Source organism: Sabethes cyaneus, chromosome 3, assembly GCF_943734655.1.
Source record: "Sabethes cyaneus chromosome 3, idSabCyanKW18_F2, whole genome shotgun sequence".
NCBI lineage: Eukaryota > Metazoa > Arthropoda > Insecta > Diptera > Culicidae > Sabethes > Sabethes cyaneus.
The window spans coordinates 192,751,462-192,773,745 of record NC_071355.1 but is presented as its reverse complement, the minus strand read 5'-3'; the positions used below and the strand labels follow the sequence as shown (position 1 = coordinate 192,773,745).

General features: G+C 41.0%; 1 protein-coding gene across 1 annotated transcript; it reads left to right on the top strand.

The window, feature by feature from the left end:
- Window positions 1-414: 414 nt before the first annotated feature.
- Window positions 415-21,448, top strand: LOC128741231 (leucine-rich repeats and immunoglobulin-like domains protein 2). Its single transcript, XM_053836878.1, has 6 exons — window positions 415-1,363; window positions 16,510-16,584; window positions 16,668-16,949; window positions 17,010-17,661; window positions 17,730-17,898; window positions 17,967-21,448. The coding sequence occupies exons 1-6, from the start codon at window positions 1,149-1,151 to the stop codon at window positions 19,970-19,972; spliced, it is 3,399 nt and encodes a 1,132-aa protein (XP_053692853.1). The 5' UTR covers window positions 415-1,148; the 3' UTR covers window positions 19,973-21,448.
- The last annotated feature ends 836 nt before the right edge of the window (window positions 21,449-22,284 follow it).

Below are 22,284 nucleotides of genomic sequence, written 5' to 3'. Positions count from 1 at the left end.
TACGGGAAACATTTAACCGCCTGCAGCAGTCAAATACAAAATCACTAGTATGGTAAACGGACAAGGAAAGAAAATACTCCCACTCGTTATGCGCGGCTTGGATGGATGGATGGATGGATATTGAAAAACCGGAATGCGTCGGTGTTAGTAATGTTGTGTTTTTTTCTATGGGTATAGTTTTTTTTGTATCTGCCTCCGCTTCCCACATGAATGACTGACAGTGCCAAGATGTCTACAATTTCTTGACACCCGAAGCTGAGATTCGAATCGGGTTCTAAAGCGCAACGATAACGAACCGTTCCCGAACCGGACCGCGAGAGCCCGCGCTAGCGTCGAAAAACGAAACGCTCAAACAGTTTGTTCTCGGAGTTTTCACTGACAAGAAGTGTGTGCCTTTCGGTGCTGCATGAACGAAGAGAAGCGCAGAAAGAGCAAAGAGCAGATATAAAAATATTGAAAAAGTGTGATTTTAGAATGTGATTTTATGTCTAAAAGTGCCGTTTTTTGAGTGAAACTTTACGATTGACGTGTTGATGCAATAGGAAATTTACGTTTTTTGTCAAAATAAAACCAAAAACGGACCGGAAGTGCCTGCAAAATGTGATTATTCGTCGACTATTTTGAAACGGATTGCGGAGAGCAGCAGCAAAATCAGCAGACAAAACACTACCACACCGACAGCGGTGGGTACTTTACTGCCTGCTGCGATGACGGCGTGTCCCGTTTGCCGTGTATTTAGAAGCGAACTGCGCTGGTGTGCAATCACTAGCATGACCCATACAGAATACTTAGAAAAGTTTTACTCCACTTATAGCTGTAAATGCGCGACATATTAGTGTATATCTTTGCCTGGCCGCTCGTTGTAATGAAATGTGTTTATATAAGTACAGAGACATAAAAATAAATCCAATGAAAATGAAAATAATTCTTAAGTGAGGAGACATTTTCAACATGAATTATAATCAAGAAATTCCTTCGATTCGCTCGGTAAAAGTGAGACGACGCTCGTGCGAGGAAAATAAAACAAGCAATTAATTTTCGTGACCTGGGAGGAAAAACTGACAGCCGAAGCCCGATCGAGGGGCAAATAAGTATCGGGCAAGCGTGAAGAAATTAGTGTAAATATCAGCGGAGAGATTAAAAATAAAATGCTCAGATTAATTACCATCGTTGGCATTTGGATGCTGATTCCGATGACTGTACGGGCGATCGATGTCCAATTGACGGATTTGGTTCACGACGTCGGTAGCGAGGCCGCCAGCGGTAACTGTCCGCGCCAGTGCTCTTGCCTCGGAAATGTCATAGACTGTTCGGAGAAAAGCTTGAAAGTGCTTTTCCACATTCCTGCCTGGGTGGAAAATCTGTAAGTAAATGTAGTCTGTAGTCTGGAAGAAATAGTTTCGTGGAAAGTAGGAGGAAAATGTGCCCGTACTTATTACGTGCTCTAGGAAAGTTGGCACTTTGTTTAAGTTGGGAACATTTGTTTTACTCGGTGTATTAGGATACAGCTAGTTCCACAGAAGGATTCGTCATATTTACAGTTGTAAAACTGGTTCTTAGCGTCTAACCAAGTACGGATGGTATGATAAATATTGCAGTACGTACATGCAAGCGCTAAATGTAGCTTTGCTTAGCTTTTCTCGCCTTTGCTTCATCCAGCTTATCGAATGGTTCACATATGGCTTCAGGGTTGTGAACGATGGATGATAGAGCGCGTGAGCATGCATAACGGAGCGATTGTTTTTACACGAGAGTCTGGTTGTCAATACATGGACTCTCGGCAGTGTTCAGTCGCCTGGTAAAAAAGTGTCTTTTTTCCAGCACAGAGCTTCGTAATCGGATAACTGAAATTGGAAAATTAATTTCTGTCGTTTTTTCGCTTCCGATGAAATGAGGGAAACAATAAATGAATCAGTCTTCTGTACAATGTGAATGCATTTCTGTTCTCAAAATGAAAAATGGAATGGTACCGGAATTCCCAAATGACGAGCCTATTCTGGTCAATTTAGGTGCTTTGAATTGTTTACTCTGCTCTCTGCGTTTCAGCCGAACAACTATCAGTGATACTCGATATGTTTGTTTCCTTTTTGGAAAGAGACACGTTCTTGGCTTTTTTTGGGACACGTCTGTGGTAGAAACAGGCAGTACAGTAAATATCTCTGCTTATCTATTAATGATTTTGGTTGTTCAATGTTCGAAAGTGTTGTATACACATGTGCTGTACCATTTTCGTGCACTGGGGTCTCTAAAACGAAGGCATATTTCGCCACACATAAATCTAACTTTAACGTAACTCAACCTCTCAACTTGAACAAACTACAATCTAACGTATATTAAACAACTTTTACGACCGATTTGTCATTTCAAGGTGCAGAGAAACGTTTATATGAAATCAAAGAGCCGTCAATTTTTTGCTGCGTGGTCGAGTTCTCCGCTGTATTTTATTGTTATTGTACTGCCTTTTTGCAGTCTATGCGAAAATATACTGCAAACTAACTTGTACATAATATGTGATAACGATTCTTGGTACTGATTGCTAAATTGGTTTTTGAGCTAACGCAGCCCATAAAACTAAATCGTACAAATGTTTCGATTATCAACTGAGGTTTGTCGGGCCGAAAATTCGAATGCTTGTTTGGATACTTTTATGGTCTCTCTACAACACTTATCAGAACCCCGAACCGAACCGAAATCAAACATCTTAAATGGGACAACTCGGTAATAATGGGGACCCATCTTATCAGACCGTAATCGACAATCACATAAATAAACGTTCGGTAATGCTATATTTACCACACTCGTTGCTGTTTGAAGTAGACTGGCTCGTCGATGTGGAACTGAAAAAGAGATATCAAACAGGGTCGTCGTGATGTTTAAAGTTGTTTGTAATATTTGTTTTCCTGCAAACCGTTGATTGTTTGGCAATACTTGAAATTTTCCGATAGGTATTAGATAAAAGCACTGCGCTGTAGTGCGGCGTGGGTTCGCTGTCTGATCGGAACTGTTGTCACTGTTGTTGATGTAAGGCAAAATTTGACCGTCCTACTCTGATTATTGAGTTCACGGGAAACAATAATGACAACGGTGTGCCCCATGGCGAGTGGTGGTTGGTTCCAGCAATAAAGTCCTTATCGCTGTCACCTTAAGAGCACAATTTGAAGTACCGGTCTGGGTAAACAAACAGCCATAAAAAGTGTGTTGTGGACGGTACGAGTTTAGAACCATATCTTTTATCACGCATGTTACGCTGTTTGCTGAAGTGGTTTGGATGGTTTTCTATAACTAGCATTTTTTGATAAGAAATTATATCATGCAAAAGACAATCAAGAAGACTGCCATAGGCATTTGTATCGCATACTTTTCTAGAATATAAAGAATAAGCATGAAACTAAGTTATCTGCGTACACCTTGAATAAATTTTCAAATACTTACTCGCCTTCAATCTTATAATTATTCAGAATTTGATAGACAAATCGGCATATGTCAAGCATTATTGAAATTGAATGACCACATTAAACTTACTTCTCACATATCAAGCATGCGATTAAACTTGTACGTGGTTGTGATTTATTCTGTTTCTATTTCAGTGAAAAGTCAACAAATTCTGCTTATTTTTAAAGATCAAGCAACTTTTGCTTTCTCGAAACTTACACCAATTTGATGTCTTGAACGAAAAGTATAAAGTATAAAGTATAAGTTGCCATGATCGTCATTTGCAATCAATGGTTCGTATCGTCCGAACATACACTGTCCTGTTTGCTTTCTTATTGACGATCAGCCCTGAAATCTTCTGGGCCCGAAAATTGATTGTAGTTAAATAATGTAGTCAGCTTGTGTCGTCTGTGCTTGAAAAGTTGAGTATTCATGGAGCAAATAACTCCAAAGAATGCTTCATATAACTCTTCAAAAGTACCAGATGATAGAAGTATCAAACCGCATTTAAAAAAAAAAACATTCCTTTAATGCATTAAAATGAAAAACTCCATTTTATTCAAAGCATTTTCCATTGTTTGCTATACATTTTTTCCATCTCTGGCAGTTCCTTTTTAACAGAAAACCATTTATCAAGCCAGCAAATGCAAATACATAGGTGATAGTCGGAAGGAGTCAAGCTTGATGAGAAAACCGCTTGTGAAAGAATTTTCCAACCAAATGACTTAATCGTTTCCATGACCGGCTTTGCAGTGTGTGATGGAACATTATCATGTGACAAAATCACTTTGTGCTGCCGTTGTTGGTATTCAGGTCGTTTGTCGTTTGTAGCGTTCAGTATTAACGGTTTCGCCAGGTTTGAGTAGATCAAACCATTTTGATCCCACCAAACACAAAGCATTGTCTTTCTTCCGTAGCGATATGACCGTGCAACTGATATTAATGACTCTCATGGGGCCTCCCAAGATCTTTAATGCTTAGGATTCTCGAAATAAATTCACTTTTTCAACGACAGTCACAATCCTATGGATAAATGGCTTCTTTTTACACCTGGCGAGTAGCATCTCACATGTTCACATTTTTTGGTTTTTCTACTGTCTTTCGTTCAGCTCATGCGAAGCCAATTTTTCGTTCTTCGGGATCATTCCCATAGCCTTCAAACATAAGGAGATGGCTTCTTGAGTTACATTCAATTGATTCGCGAATTGTTGCTGTGTTGTAGTGTCACTTCGTCTAAAAGTGCTTGCAGTTCACTGTCCTCGGATTTTGTCGGAGGCCGCTGCAATTTTCCAATAGCTTGTTCACAATAAGCTTTGACAAGTATTCGGTGCGATTCTGCAGCAGTTTTTTTCAAACGTTAGTAGAAAATCGATGGTGATCGCAAATCATACTTTCTAGTCGACAAAATTCGGCAAATTTAAAGCTCTTCATAGCAATACTGCTGGGTAATATTTGCTTTGTTTTGAGTTGAAATCCTTTTCTGGATGTCGAAACTAGACAATGTTCCTAAAAATACTTCGATACCGACTGCTTCCTTATTACTGTACCACAGCTGTTAGTAAAGGCACCAACATTATTTCACAGTAGTCAGTTCGTGTATGCATATGTAGTCTATATGCTTGGGAGTTAAGAAATTGTGGAGAATTTCTAGTAATAACTTTATTATACGCACATTGTCCACAATTGCAACAATCTTAAAAACCAAGCGTGCTGTTTTGATGCTGTCCAATCACGTTCCGTCTCGATTCCAATGCTGTAGCCGCGACCGCTAAAGTACCATTTAATACAAAAATCACGAGTTGTGCCTGTCCATTGCGCAGACTCTTTTAGGGTAAGCAACCTATTTTTGACCCTATCAGCAGCTGTACATAATTCTTACTTCCTACTTTCTTACACTTCTTCTTTCTGTTCATACTTCCATTTAATTTTGCTGTAAGTGTCCAATTTATGTACAGCTGCTGATGGAGTCCAAAATACGTTGGCTATATCATTCCACGTATGACAGCAAGCGATACTCGTCGTTATTTCGATGTTGTCCAATCCACTTTTATCGTATCCTGTCCAGTCCGCTTTCTTCCCAGCCAGCACCAACTCGTATATCAGTGTACGAAAATTATCGTAAATATCTCTTAACAAATTCGGATTTGTAAGTAAAGCCTAATAAAGCGCGCACAAGTTGATATTCTATCGTTTATAATGCTAGTAGCTGACAAACATACGATTTTCAGCACAAAGTTGTATAGCTGCATGTAACTGGTCGCGCTTAATCGGATCCTATCGTATTGAAACACCTATATAAGTGTATCGCTCAAAATTATTCCTCAGTGCGTATATCGCCTCCAGAATGGTACGGATAAGCGGCTTTTGCGCGTCGAATACGATTTTGTTGGATACATATCAGTACGTAACTCTTATTTGCAATCTAATTATACATATGAAAATGCTGACTGGGTTATCCTTAAACGGCAGCCGCCAAGGTGTCGTGTTGGAAGAAGAATTGGCTTACTATGATAAAAATAAAAAAAAACTTCTGTGTTAAGACCTAGAAACATGGCTTCTTTAAAAAAGTCCTAGAAAATGTCAAAACAAACAACTTTGCTGAAGAAATCAAATTTCTATCTCCATAGAGTTAAAGAGCATTTTCTTTAGAAGTTCTTAAAAATTGCTAAAATTGGATGTTATTTTTATACATGCATGTACACTAATATGGGTGGATGGGAACAAGCGGCTTTTATACAAGTTTGTAGTACTTGATTTAAGCTTCAATGTGATGCATTGGTATCATGTCTCCACTTACCCTAATCTACCCTATAGGTTCAGAAGTTAGGAAAAAATGACGCTAATATGCGATAACTTTGGCAGGAAGGGTCCTAAAGATTTGTGGTTTTCTGCAAAAACGTATGTTTTGAGTGCCTCGGTAATTGCCTAAACTACCATGGATTAATTTGAATTAATTAATTTGAACCGTTAATTTGAACGTTAATTTGAACGATTCCTCATGCAAACTAACGGGGTTAGTTATTAATTTCAATAACTGGAAATCTTAAATATGCTAGAGCTTGTATTAACTGGCCGCTCTGTTTTTTGTTGGAAGTTGACAAAATACTTCGTTTATTAGATTACATTATCTTCACAAGTCAATGTTGATTATGACATTTGAACCAACACACCTCACACCAAGACTGTGTAGCTTTCGCCTAGTGAGACGGTGCAGAATATTGCTGGAAACAGTATGGTGCATTCTTGTAGTGTTTTTTTGGCGATGGGACGTAAATGGTTCTTCGAAACATTATCGATGTAATATTTAGTCTTGATTTTAACACTAGGCTCAATAAACAGCATTCGAACCTTCAAATTTTTGGAGAAACCCATCCCCATATAATCATTCGGAAAAATAGACTTGGGTTTTGGAAGATAGACTTGGTTTTTGGAAAAACCCTGCAAAAGTTTAGAGGCGTCAAATTGAACAACCGACGTAGTCAAGGAGAATTATAATTTTAGACTTGATGCGATTCACATTAAAGCCATTGTTTTATGGAAAGTGTGCACTGTTGGTGGACGATTCTTTTAAAAACCAAAAACGTTTTACGTCATCTCCCTAGATTGCTAGGAATACAAGACCCCTCAGCAACATTAATAGTGCATACCATTATCAGATATCAGCAGATGTGGCTCGAGCAGCACGTGGGGAAGACTTGTGCGTTCATTAATAGCGCGACGGTGGGCGCATGGTTGATCGTGAAAAAATATTACCCAATTATTCTCACAACTGACCGTTGTTTGTCAACTTTGGGAGAAAAATTGAAAACTATCTTCCACAGAATGAAACTAAGATGTTAGATAAGCACAATGCCCAACATATTTGTTCTGAGATGGAGGACCTTTAAAACATCATGAGACCCGTGATACCCGTGATTCCGTAATGCCCGTGATACCGAAGCAGCGGGTACCGAATACTGAGCATGAAGATCGTATAAGAAAATTCTAAACTTTTCATTTGTAATATCTGGTGTACCCCAAGGAAGCAAACTACGACTGTTACTGTTTTTGTAAGCTACGTCCTACATATTTAAAGATTAGTATTCAAGGGATATGCTTGCGGTGAAGTTTTTGAAGTGTTACGATCTCATTAATTTCTATGTTGATGAAATAAGTAGCAAAAGCATTGGCTTTTCTTTGCAACTGGACTAAGTATGTGACGATCATTCCTTTGAATCGAGTTAGTTAGTTGTTAGAATTTATTAAAATATTAAGTCTTGATTGAAAAAGCACGTACTGAACACGACACAATATATTTTAATGTGATTGTCAAGGTGAAGACGTCGCTGTTTTGCCGTGGCGTCATTACAAAATAGGCGATGGGCCTGCATAACGGCAGCTGATTGTTGGATATTTGCAATTCCAACAGCACAAAATTGACTATTACCTATTTTCCATATGCATAACTTATTAATTAACTATTAGCGAATGGAATCTTTCGACAAAGTAGAATGCATCCCAGTGCAGTAATGAAACACGCTGTCCTACGCAAAAAACCACATTAAACTCCCGTCGGTGATGTTCGCTGTAGTGTGCATTATGGAATATTAAATATCAAATATCAACCATACAGCATGTTCTACCAACATGAATTACAGAAGCAATTCCCCAAACGCGGAAGTTCTCATTACACTCGCTGTAGCGCACCGCAGAAGACCCATCATCCAGGAAATGGTTTGCAATCTTATTTTTAGTCCAGCAAACGATTGAAGATGTTCGTTGGTTCGTTCGTTCAAAACCAGGAAATTCACCCATCGGAATCGCTTCTACTCCTCAGTCCTCAGTGCAATGCCAATTAATTACACGGGTAAGGTGATTCCAGGGAAACGCCGATCGCCGTTCACAATCATCAAGCCTTGCGCTCGCTGCGCTGTTTTCCCCCTGGTATAGGCTAGGGTGTATTTTTAGACCGGTATCCGCTGTTCATCGTATTAATTTTATTACTTTCCCCGTCCGGCGGCCGGCTCCACTTATGCATACTTCGTTTCGTCTTCCCGTGAGCTGGGAGATTAAAATTTGCACGCGTGCTCGCTACTCAAGTTCTCCTGCAAAAACACGAAAAAAATCACATGAAAACTGAATCACCTCCGTCCGTCCGCTGGCTGCAACTGTGCTCTCGAAGTGTGTAGCCGGTTTGTCTGTCAGTTCCGTTCGAATAGATTACCCGGTTGTGGGGGAAAGAGTGAATTATTTCCTCCGCTCTAGCAGCAAGAGATTGAATCTTCACAACTATTCTACGATTTCCTACGTTTCAAAATTAAAATCTCACCGTTCTATAGTTCGGTTCGGTTCGGTGACTCATCTTACCCCACCTCACCTCATCCAGGGAGGTTTCTCGCGAACCGAACCTGACTGGCGGCCCCAAACTGGCTGCCAACGAGCTTCGATGGCGGGTGGCTATTAGTCATGCGGTGCGGCTGCAAAAGTGCAAGTTTTGTTTATATAAAATACCTGACGCCTAGCTGGCTGGCTGGCTGGCTAGCTAGGGTAAAGCTGCTCTGCTCAGCTCAGCTGCAACGCAATTCCTTCCTTAGACCGAGACCCGCTGCTTACCGCGCTGGCTGGCTTATCGCCGCTGCTGTGTCAACTCGCCTTAGTTAGCTTTGGGATTACATTAATAATTACACATTTGTATTCCGTTTGGTTCGCACACGTCCGCCCCGTAATCCATTGAACCTGTAAGGTGCAGCGGTTTCGTTACGAATACGAGCAGTGCGCTTTTGCGCAATTCTTTCAAGCAATGCCGCACTTCCTTTCGAACTGTCGTCATCTTACCTGAAATGGATATGCAAATCCGGCATTATAAGATGACTTTTTGCAACGGAATGATGTCTGTTTAATTGACAATCCGTATATTCGTGTTTCACGACAAACCGCCTAATCGTGCAGGAAACCAGCGCAAGCAAAATTAGCAGACCGTGTTTTAGTGTTGCTTGCTTGGCTAGTGGATATCTAGCAAAAGATTCCGTTAATTAGGGCGGGCTGTGGCGAATAATTCATTACGAAACATGTGCGACTTCTCGACCGGTGACCGGCTATTGACACAAACGGCACCGGCCGCGGCCGGTCGGTTGGCCGGCCGGACCGTGTGCACAATTTTGGACGATAATTTGCGTGTGTCCATGAAGCCGTAATAATTAGCTGGAATGTTGCGGAATTCGGAGAATCACGGAATTATAATCAAGGTGTGAAATTGTGTTGCTTGCCAACAATGAAGGCGCTCTAGAGAGGACGGTAGCATACGTCAATAAATTAATCGCTTGACTAAACCGATATTATGGATTGAAGGAAAAATGTAGTTTTTGATTTCGTTTCTTTCGGTTTGACGTGGGACGATGGATGGGTGACGCTGATGTAGCTAATATATTAAAACCTATGTGTGACAAAGTTTTATAAATCTTTTCTGTTTGAGGCACTACAGCGGAAGCCAGAATGATCATCTCTAATGAAATTCATATGTAAGAATGACAAAAGAAATACGATACGCTACATAACAGTAGACTTGCGTTCAGACAAGAGTTCTTTACCAATACGACATCGTCGGTTACCAGACTTGCATTTCATCTCAGTTACAGTATACTGCCAGAATGTGAGAGGATTTCGAACTAAGATCGATGATTTGTTCCAGGCTCCTTTCAACGCGGAGTACGATACGCTCTAACTGAAACCTTGTCGAATGACTCTACATAATTTTCCGGCGTCAATTACACCGGGGCGTTTTAAAGGGCAGATTGCTCATATAAAGTAAATAAAAATCTTCAATGACTCTTCAAAAATGAACGAAATCACAGCCGGTATTGATTTTTTATGCGACATATGCCCATTTTCGACCATTTTAGGAGTTTTACGGTGTATTGGGACTAACCGGAAATGTTCCGGATTAAGTTATCGCTGTGGAAAATAGTCAGTACCGAACATGAACAAATACTTATCATGCGACACCTCAAATTACGCCAGAGTTTAAAAACTAGAACACTGACAATCAGATCAACTACCTAGCACCCCGTTAGTTATATCTGGACAAGTCCCGGGGACTTCCGGGAACACCCAAACAAGTGGCCAATTTCGTTCTTGAACAAAAACCTGTCATGAGATACCTTAAATGACACTAGAATTCAATAACTAGATCAATGGAAGCAACATTTGCTTTATAGGGTTAGATTTGGTCATATTTGGACATATTTGGGGGCCACGGGAACCCATGGGAAATCAATAACACAATGTGGTACCTTTTTGATTTTTGTGGTTCGTAGTACACAATTTGGCTTATTTTGATCTATTTTAAAAGTTTTAGTGTGATTTAAGGTGTCGTATAATGAGTTCTTGTTCATGTTCGAAATTGGTCATTTCCTAAGGTTTTCCGGGGTCCCCCAAATATGTCCAGATATGACCAAATCTAACCCTAGTTAGCAGATTTGTCTTCTCTTGATCTAGTTATTGAATTCTAGTGTCATTTAAGGCATCGCACGATAGGTTTTTGTTCATGAACGAAATTGGCCACTTGTCTGGGTGATCCCGGAAGTCCCCGGAACTTGTCCAGATATTACTAACGTGGTGCTAGGTAGTTGATCTGATTGTCAGTGTTCTAGTTTTTAAATTCGGGCGTAATTTGAGGTGTCGCATGATAAGTATTTGTTCATGTTCGATACTGGCTATTTCCCACAGAGATAACTTAATCCGGAACATTTCCGGTTAGTCTCAATACAGCGTAAACTTCTAAAATGATCAGCAATGGGCATATGTTGTTTAAAAAATCAATACCGGCTGTGATTTATGTTCATTTTGGAAGTGTCATTGAAGATTTTTAGTTACTTTATATGAGCAATCTGCCCTTTAAAACTTCAAAAGGGCGTAAATCAAAAATTCGTCGATCAATTTTTTTAAGAATTGGCTGAGAGGTGCAGGATGGCAAGACAAACCAACTGGCATTTTCCGTTTAAATGGCCTATTTTATCTTTTAATAACGGTATTTTGAACACCGTGCAGATAACACAACTTCATAATAGAAAGTTCACATTAAATCGTTTTTATGTCAATTTTACACTGGAATTGTATAATGATCAGAATATGTCAAAACAAAGTAAACAATAAATTGTTTTGCAGTCATGCGTGTCCTCATATACAACTCATGACTGTGAATTATAAAGCAGTATAGATGATGGCTATATTAAGTTATATCTTTCATATATCCAGGAGTAATAGGTTGCGCGTTATAAAAACCGCTGTATAAAATGCAAGATAGAATTACAAATAATTGTCAAAATTTTCGCAAGTATATTGCCTCCACTTTGGTACTTATATGTTCTTATCTGGCTTGATATATAACTTTTTCGTTAAGATGTCGTATTTCTCAGTTGCAATCGCAGTTGCAATGGTTTTTTAAACAACATATGCCCATTGCTGATCATTTTAGAAGTTTACGCTGTATTGAGACTAACCGGAAATGTTCCGGATTAAGTTATCTCTGTGGGAAATAGCCAGTATCGAACATGAACAAATACGTATCATGCGACACCTCAAATTACGCTCGAATTTAAAAACTAGAACACTGACAATCAGATCAACTACCTAGCACCACGTTAGTAATATCTGGACAAGTTCCGGGGACTTCCGGGATCACCCAGACAAGTGGCCAATTTCGTTCATGAACAAAAACCTATCGTGCGATGCCTTAAATGACACTAGAATTCAATAACTAGATCAAGGGAAGACAAATCTGCTAACTAGGGTTAGATTTGGTCATATTGTTGAGATCCACTGGGATGTATTCTATTGGGGATTTTCGGCTGTACAGTCGGTAATCTATCGGAAGTGGCTTTTTTATACTGCCTGACGTTTCAGCCCTCGGTTTTGGCCTTTTTCTAAGGAAATATGGGTACGTTTTCTTGTCTAGTCGTTGATAACCAACGGACGGCAGTTTGAATTTAACGGCTCCAAATGCGTTAGTTAGTTTGTTAAAATAAAGTATACACCTAAACCTCTTGACCATAGTGCACTACTGTATTAAAATTGCATAATAAATGTCAGGTTTCGGTTTGACACTGGAATAGTGGGTTTAGAAGGTGAGCTTGGAACCCATTTCTACTTCCAGGTCTAATGACACGTTGAAGAAGAGATTCTTCTATCCTGTAGTCATACAGGGTTGAGGTTTTACTTCTAGTGAAGGTGATCACTGAACATTTGTTGACGCTTATAGTAAGGTTGCTCATACGAGACTAGTCCTCAAATCGGTTACCAAGGTCTTGAGTTGTTTGCAGTCCTCTACAGATCGTACAACAAGGAGAATTTTCATATCATCCACATATAGTAGTTTGCATCCCGGTGGAATAACGACACGAACGTCATTAAAGTAAAGTATGAAAAGTAATGTTTCTAAACAGCTTCTCTGTGGAACGCCGGACTGGTTGCCTAAACTAAACGATTCGATAGAACCTAGGTTTGCTGATAGGCTGCGGTTCGTCAGATATGTCTGGAGCCAGCAGACTAATTCGTTAGAAGCCCCTATCCGGTTGAGTTTCTGAAGCAGATTTTGGTGATTTATGCGATCGAAAGCAGCTTTAAGATCAACATATAGTGTATCAATTTGAGCAGCACTCTTCATATGCCGGATTTTTTTGTATGGGCTTATCACTCTAACCACAACATTATTGATCTATTGTAATGTTTCCCGGGTGTTTGCTGTACTCTGCACCGCATTTCTGTGCTTATTATACTTATTATAAGCTATTATATTTATGCGTGTTTATGTGTAGGAGGGCTTTACCCTTGCTTCGATGCATGTCCTACTATACCAAAACCTGTTTCGCCTCGTTATAGTTAACACTGGGGAGTCGTCATGAGGTTCAAGACCACCTCAATACCTCAATAGGTCCTCATTACCAGTACTCCAACCATAAGAAGCGTCTTCGGGGTAATGTAGAACTCAGCACGAAGCCAAGGTAATGAGGGAACTGAGAATAAACCCATGCTGAAGTCACTTGACATCAAATGGCCTGATTATACTAAGACTGGAACCCACGACCACAGAGTCAAGGCAGACTCTGTAACCTTGCGGCTACGGAGCCCCGAAGCTGCTTGAAAACATTAATAGTGGAATTCAATCGAGAAAATGGTTTTCTTCAATTTCAATCTTCGTATTCCACTAAGACGTTCAAAAAACTTCAGTCTGTTTGATATTTGTTTGAGAGCAACATTTGAAAAGGGCCTATGTGCAAAAGAGAGATTCTTTTCGTGTCACCTCTCTTCCGCTTAACACGGCGATGCAAATGCACTTGAACGGATTAATTCTGCATGAAACAGTTGCTGGCGTTATTTGCTAGCTATTGGTAACGAAAAATTGCATTGGAATGCATTCATGTCGCCGTGGTAAACGTAAGAGAGGAGACACAAAAAGAATCCCTCATTTGCACATTGGGTTTTTTCACATGTTGCGCGAGAAATGGTGTTACTGGCATCAGCTTATAATCAGTTTATAAATCCGGCTTATAAACAAGACAGCCAAAAAAGGCCGAACGATTCCGGAAACTGTACATGACAAGACTGACGATACGACTGCATGCGTTGTACGGCAAAAGCAGTGCAAAAGTCTTCATATGAAACTGTTAAAGTTCGCTTCAAAATATCTGGATTAGCTGGCTATTAGCTCTAGCAGTGTTGCGAAGCCCGCACTCGTTTGGTCTAATTTTCTTCTCACACGTTCTAACGTTCGTTCTAACGAACTGACTAGCATAAGCATCTCTGTCAGACTCTCTCTTATTTTTCATGTACTGCGACGAGTCTTTGCGAGTTTATATTTAGCTATCAGCCACAGTCGTCGCTCTCGCTCGTCAGTGCAACCCGAGCAACTGAAACTGCTCGCGAGGCCCGCATTCTTACTCGCGTGTGTAAGCGATGGTAAAGCAAAATCTGCAACCATACATCCTAGTGTGGCGCTTTCGGGCTGTTGGCAGCTCATGAGTTATTGGCTTCGTGAGCGGGTTGTGCAAAAAGACGCTACGAGGCTGTGTGCTCTCGAGTGTGCAGGTATCATAATGTGTGCCCACAACGCCAGTGGTTGTTTGTCGTACGTTTGCGTTAGTGGAGTTAGCGATGGACGCTATACTTCTCACACTCACTCGCTGTGTCAGAGTGGGTAAGGTTTGCTTCTAACTCGATTTGCAACGTTGATTTCTACTTATGGCTTGAAAAGCAACATTTCATTGCAACGGGTAGCATCAATCAGAAAATTTACGTGAATGAACGTCTGAAAAAGGTCTGTAGGTGGTGCCCAAAGACAAGAACCCTGTCAACGTGCCAAACCTGCGCCCAATTCTAAAATATTGATCCTTCGTTAAGTGGAATTTGAAGAAGACCGTCTCATCTGTTGGAAGCAAGAAGCAATTCTGTGATCTGCGAGAAACACAGGGGACGATTTTGCTGTACAGAATCTGGGGCCAGAAGTTAAACGAAAGCTCTGGCCATTCGATTTTGAGTAACCGGAAACTTAGCTGAATATTTTTTCCGTATTTTAGAATAATTGAGCTTTAAATAGAAAAATAATTCGATTTTTTAAATCGAAAATGAATCAATTTACACACACTCTTGTTTGAGGTCCTCCGTTTTCCCAAAAAACTAAGGAGTTGTGAGAGCATTTGTTGTTGTTCCTTTGCTATTACCGAAAATCTGAAAAGCTGTTTTTTTCGATTTACAAAATCGTATTTTTCTGCAAATTTATCTACCTTAAAAATTCATTTCGCTGAACCGTAAGTTTCTTTTTTCAGTAATCCAGGAAAATATTACCTATCTGGAGAAGCTTTTCATAAAATTTTCAACGATTGGTGAAAACTACAAAGAAAATTCGAAAGGCTAGGTTCTATTTCATATAAAATTATTAAAATAGTCAGTTTTTAGTCTTTTAGTGAAAAAAAGTCTCAATTGCGTTTTGTTTTCGTTCCACTCTTAATATCGAAAATTAAGGATCGGTTTTGTGCCGTCGCTAGTCATTATCTACCATTGGTTATTTGGTTCAAATTCTATTCAAAATGTTCAATTGAGATGAACCAGCCTCTGGCTGAAAATTTTATTACTAAAGAATATTAATTAATTGTTCTATTAAAACATCATAAGATTGATGTTAGGACATTAAGTTGACACTTTGAATATACTATTCCCCTATTCGTGACCAAAGTTTGTAAACCTTTCTGATCTGAGGGAGCACAGTAGAAGTCAAAATGAATAACAATCTCTAGTGGTGTTCGTTTATACCGAAATTGTTATGGATGAAAACATTTAATAATAGAATCCGTGGGATTTACATACAAAAAAGTTTCTTTTTATTATTTCTATTCAAAACCAAAAGACGGTGTCTTCAAATCCATATTCACGGCCAAACATCCGCCAGCTTCGCGCGGCCGGTTTTTGTTTTACGCATTTATTGCCCGATCAATCTAGGAATCGTCGCGTATAATCTAGGAAAAAGAATCTGAATGTATAAATACTATGGAGCTACGGGGCGATTAATCGCTGGAAGCAAATCGCTTACGTGCGGTTCGTGGTATGCATACGGGTTGGTAGAATGTGTACCTGCATCCGAGTTGTCGCGCGAGTCACCTCCGTCCATGTGCGGCAGGAATTCCCTTTTGTTTCGTTACTTTTTTCCCTATAATGGCAAAACCTATAGGACGTGCTGTAAATGACAAATGATTAATGTCATCAAGCCGCTGCTCAATATTCTCGACTATGTATGATCGGAATTCGTACGACAGAACTTGCCAACGGCAACCGCCGCGCCGCGCCGGCATGATCGATCAATGGCGATGAGCAATTGAATGATGAAGTGGGTGAATGCATGTGGGTAATTCATTAGACTTTGGACTGGGAGTGTAAGGCTGATCTCATTCATAATTGCTAAGAATTGAAAGGTGCGGGCGTTTCGATTTTTGTCTGTCTACATTCTGCGATAAAGTTTTTCTTTTTAAATCGATTGACAAACAAATTGTCGATATGATAAATCACTGATAGATTACTTATCGGGGTTCTTTCATTAATCTTCATTTGCAGTGAGTTATCGTCGAATCGGCTCGGCTATGAGGCGGTGCAATCCCAGGTGGCCAACCTTAACAAACTACAGGTTCTGTAAGTAATCGCCATTCATCGATTAGAAACTTCCATGAAAAGATATCTTATCGGCACTAATTTGTTTGTTGTTTATTTCACAGTAATTTAAACCACAACAACCTTGGGCGGATACCGACGTTCCGTGGGTTGGGCAATTTGTTTCGACTGCTTCTGGCCAACAACGGAATCGAGGTGATAGAGGTGGAAGCGCTGCAGGCGGTGGCTTCCCTGAAGTTCCTGGATCTTTCACGAAACAGTATCAAAGATGTACAGTACGGGTCGTTTCCGGCCAAAACCAGTCTTCAATATTTGAACTTAAACTTCAACAAGTTGACCTCGTTGACCAAGGGTACCTTCCAGAGATTGCCGCTGCTGAAGAGATTGTAAGGTTTTCTAAGTTATGATAAAATTATCTTTTATTAACCGCTTCTTTTATATTCTAGGGAAATCAACAGCAATCTAATCGGGGAAGTACAAAGTCTCACCTTTCAGAATCTAAACCAGCTCAAAAGTCTAAAGATGAACAATAATCAGATAGTCAATCTAATGGATGGGGTTTTTCATGGTTTAACAACGATCACCACACTGGAGTTGAATAACAACAGCATAACTACGATTCGAAAGGGTGGTTTGTTCAATTTGACGAGTTTGACGAATCTGGCCCTTTCGAGAAATGCAATTGCTGAGATCGAACAGGACGGGTGGGAGTTTGCCCCGCGTTTACTAACGCTGGATCTGTCCTACAATCGGCTGGAGTCGATTAGCAGGTACACCTTCGAGGAACTATCGCAGCTGAAAACGCTCAACCTGGAAGGCAATCAGATTTCGTCGATTGGTGAGGGCACGTTTAACAATACAAAAAATCTTGAGCTGCTGCACCTTGGAGCGAATAAAATTTCCTGGACCATCGAAGACATGAAGGGACCATTCTTCGGTCTGTCGAAGCTGGAAAAGCTTTATCTGAATTCGAATGAAATCAAATCGGTTAGCCGAAACGCCTTCATCGGACTGAAATCGTTGATGCTATTGGAGTTGAGTCAGAACAACATTTCATCGATTCAGAACAATGCCTTCAAGGATACGGTTAGGTTGAGTGTAAGTTTGTCTAATACTTGTAATCTTTAAGAGATACTTTTAAACTGATACATTTTTATTTTTTTTAGAATTTAATAATGAACTCTACCAATCTGCTGTGTGACTGTAATCTAGCCTGGTTCTACCAGTGGATCAAGGAACGCAAGGACGTATTTCAGCTTGACGCCGAATGCAGCTATCCTATCTGGTTGCGAGGTCATTTGATTCGTGATTTGTCAGCTACCAATTTTTCCTGTTGTAAGTATTGATTCGAAAAAAGTTCGTCAAACTGTTATAATATTTGGCTACTTTTCCCTTCTGCGCAGATGATTCTCCGAAGCCACATCTTATCGAGGAACCCAAATCGCAGCTGGGCATTCGTGGCACGAACTTATCACTGATCTGTACAGCCACCTCCACCGCATCGGACAGTATGTCCTTCAAGTGGAAGCACGACAATCAGGAGCTATCGGATAGTTTTTTCACGGTGCATCAGCTGAATAACGAAAATGGTACGATAGGCACAACGGAGCTTACGATACCGTACATCCAAACCAGCGGAGCTGGAAAGTACCAATGCATCATCACGAACAACTATGGGGTTGTGTACTCGCAAAAGATCAAAGTTACGGTTGGCACGTACCCCAGTTTCAAGAAAACACCCGGTGACATTAGCGTACAATCCGGTAATAACGCCCGGTTAGATTGTGCCGCGACGGGAGATCCTAAACCGCAGATTTCCTGGGAAAAGGACGGTGGCAATGATTTTCCTGCGGCAAAGGAGCGGCGAATGCGTGTGCTTCCGGATGAGGACGCATTCTTTATCATTAATGCACAGCTCGTTGACATGGGCAAGTACCGCTGTACGGCGGAAAATGCTGCCGGGGTAATTCGTGCCAGCGCACAGGTGACCGTTTTTGAGTCACCAACCTTGATAAAGTCGCTGGAAGCAAAAAGTACAGAAATTGGAAAGTCTAGCGTTCTGGAGTGCTTGGTATCGGGTTATCCGAAACCGTCGATTCAATGGTTTAAGGACGGAGAACCGATTCCGGTGACGGAGAGACACTTTTTCACGGCAGAAGGGCAGCTTTTGATAATAGTTGAAACTGATTACGGCGATGCTGGAGAGTATGAATGTAGGATTGAAAACACTTTCGGTACTGAGAAAGGAATGATGAAGTTGTCGGTTCTTGAAGGTCCGGAGGTGAATCCGGAAATTTATGCTAACTTGCCCAGTGACCCCGTTGTTGTGGGACACGTTCTGAATGATAAGGACATTGTACTGATCATAATAGTTACAATAGTGTGTTGTGCTCTAGTGACATCGTTCGTTTGGTTGGCAATTATGTATCGAGTCAAGAAACAGTCCATCACTCAACTGTCTAATTTCAATGAAACGGACGGTGGCGACATTGATATGAATTCCAACATGGAAGTAAACCAACAAAATCTCATTGTTCGAAGCGGAGTTGGAGTATCCACCACACCGAATGGCTACTTCGAGTATCTAATCCCGATGGTACAGAACGAAGCTACCACCAACGTGGACGACGATGACCAAACACAGCTAACCAATCGTTGCTACTATTCGGTAGTTCCGAAAGTTCCACCGAAAGTCCGTCGTCATGAAGCCGAGTCGGACGACATGGACGATGATCTATCTTCCAAAGATTCTGGCACCGGAGGAGATTGTGGATCGGCAACCGGTTCCACCAATGCTCACCGTAACAGTCACGATGATCTCAAATGTCTCTTTCAATCGCTAAATCGAAAAACAGCTGAACTGGGAATGTCCTATCCGTACGACGAAAGCGATCCGGACTCGGATCCAAGGATAGAACCACCGCCACCGATTCCACCGGTGAACGCAACTACCGCTATTTTGGTCAAAACTGATCCGGACAAGATCGTTTTCAGTGACGATCTGCCGCCACCGGTGATCTCCAGGATGGCAACGTCGCAAACGTTCCCAACGTTTGTGCATCCTTCGACGAACCCGTCGTCGTCGATGGTAGCATCATCGATGGAGGCGGCCGTCAGCAGCACGCAGCAGCAGCCGCAACCCCAGCAGCCCCCTAGTCAGGTGCAGATCAACAAGCTGTACCAGCTGTTGATCGAAAATCCGCGCTTGCTGGAAAAGCCAGCCAAGTACCGAAGTCGATCGATGGAGGAGGATGTTCTACAGCAGCTTGCCGGCGGCGGGACGGAAGCACCGAGCAGTGGAATCGGTTCCGACAGCAGTAGTACACTGAACAAAGAAGCAGGTTTGAGTAGTAGGGCAGCACCCGGTGACCGGCAGGCGGAAGGCGATTTACGGGCAGCTGTAAGGTAAAGGGCGGGCAGGCCGCTTGTGTGCCGTTCCAGGGCAGGGCTGTGGACGTTCGCTTAGTGTTTTCGCGGGGGGTAAAAGCACAGTCATGATGATCTCAAATTTCACCGTTTTATCAGGTTGATTGGGAAGATTGCTGAAATGGCATTTTATTATGCTTTAATCTTTATTCACCTAACGTGGATTATTCTGGTTCTGGGTACCGAGAAATGCGAGACTTTACGTTTCACCAACAGAGCTCATAACCCTTAGATACATAGCGACGCTGGTGGGCCCATTGTATTGAAGGTGAATTTTCTTGTACAAAAGGTACTCTGTATCTTTCGTCTTACGAGTCTCATAACACCTTAGCTTAGGAGTTTGGGCATTTAAAATCTTTACGTAATAGTCATGGATAAACATTCTCCTTTTAGAAGATTTGTACTCTCTGTTCTGCTACTACAGAGATCCGCCATTTGCAGACGGAGAGTCAATATTCAGCATTTGAATGAGTGCCTCTTTCTCTGTCCACATACAACCATAATTTCCACTGATTACCTAATTTCCACTAAGGCACGTATCCCGGCTGGTACCACGAAAAGATAGGAATAAAAGTTTCTGTATTATGGGCCTTTTAAACAGAGCCGAATAAAACTTGTTTCCGCTTCCTGGCTCTAGGAGCGAGATTGACATTGAAGTTCTAAAGAAGCCTGGGCGTTATCTTAAAAGTCAATATCTAAGGAAAGCCTTGGTGCTACATTCCTCATTCAGAACTTGATCTTTTGTTTTTCATGGGACAGAATTGGCAGCCAGCTGATAGAATACAGGACAATTGCGGGCCTAGTGCAACAATCCTGCGGAGATTGTTTGCCCAGCCGAGATTCGAACATACGACGACTGGCTTGTTAGACCAACCAACATTGGTTGGTTAGACAACCAACATTGTGGCTCGAACTGGGCGGTAATTCATCATATAAAAGTGGTTAATAATTGTGTGCATGAATCATTCTTACGGATGACTTCAATCACACGCGATTTCATGAAAAAAAGTGATTCAAGCGTTTCTTGCGAGATTTCCTCTCGGTATTCACGAATTCGGCTTTAACTGCTTGCCGTTTTCGTAAACACGACATGCAAGAATGAATCAAAGGTCCTCGATCGGATTCAGAGCGGGAGAACAAATTGGTCACTCGAGAACTTCGATTTCCTTATCAGCAAATCTCTGTTTTGCCAGTTTTGAGTTGTGGATTACAGTATTATCTTGCTGGAAAACAAAGTCTGGTCCCTTCAATGCCTCGCCGTATTCAACCAAACTTGTATCCAGCATTTCCGCGTAGTTCTCCGACTACATTTTCGTTGTAATCCATGCCAAGGAAAATTCGAAAGAAAAAGCGCCCGCAGCACATAACTGCATCACCATCACCACCAAAGTTCCTGCTCATCGTAATTTCCGGATCACTTTTTTTCCAAAAAATAACATTCTTCCATTCATCGGTTCAAGAGATGTACTTTTTTATGAATTTGGAGCGATTCTGCTTACCTCGTTCCGTCAACTTAGGTTTTCCAAGTCGTCTACGTCACTTCAAGTTCTCTTTGCTTGAGAGCACTTGTTGTACTCGACGAATAGTAACCGGAAGTTCCAATTCTGCGGTTCTCTGTTTATCCTTTGGGGATAGCTTGCGTTTCTTTTCTTCCACGTTTCTCGAGACGGTTAATTTATCATCATTTTTCAGTTAGCTTCCAACAGCCATGTGATACTGGATAAAAGTTTTGTCCAATTTGTCTATTACAGAGGCCTGCATCATAGTACGCTTTAATTTAATTCTTGTCCTCGAACGCAAAATGCTTCGATCGATTCACACTGGATAAAATCGTACGGAAAAAAACACTTTGACTTAAGTTCAATTGAAATTGTTGTGAAAACCAAAACAAAGAGCTGTCAAATAAGAGCCAAGATGATTATTTCAAGGTGGTGCTATTTCTGTTTCGCACTATTTTCACTATTGATTAGAAAGTAATGAAACAAAGGTGTTGATAGTCACAAGGTATGAAGGAGAAAGAGTGGAAATTAGGTAATGGAACGAAGCAACGCTTATTAAGTTTGTATAACGCTCCTCTTTACCCTAGCTGAGGAATCCCCTGATCGGACCAGGCTTATAACCAAGGGTTTAATTGGTGCGATCCGTGGATCCTCCAGCTTGGATAAAGAGGAACGTTATACAAATTTATTAAGCGTTGCTTCAATGACCCTCCCTAACCTAATTTTCCGCTTTTTCCTCTTTGGACCTTGTCTTCCATGAGCTACTACCCTACTACCACAGTTGTTATTGATTTGT

Excerpts from the sequence above, each read along its gene's own strand:
- LOC128741231 (XM_053836878.1), top strand. The coding sequence starts at position 1,149 with ATGCTCAGATTAATTACCATCGTTGGCATTTGGATGCTGATTCCGATG. Across the intron at positions 1,364-16,509 it reads CCTGCCTGGGTGGAAAATCT|TGAGTTATCGTCGAATCGGC; the intron begins GTAAGTAAATGT and ends CTTCATTTGCAG. Across the intron at positions 17,899-17,966 it reads AGCTACCAATTTTTCCTGTT|ATGATTCTCCGAAGCCACAT; the intron begins GTAAGTATTGAT and ends CCTTCTGCGCAG.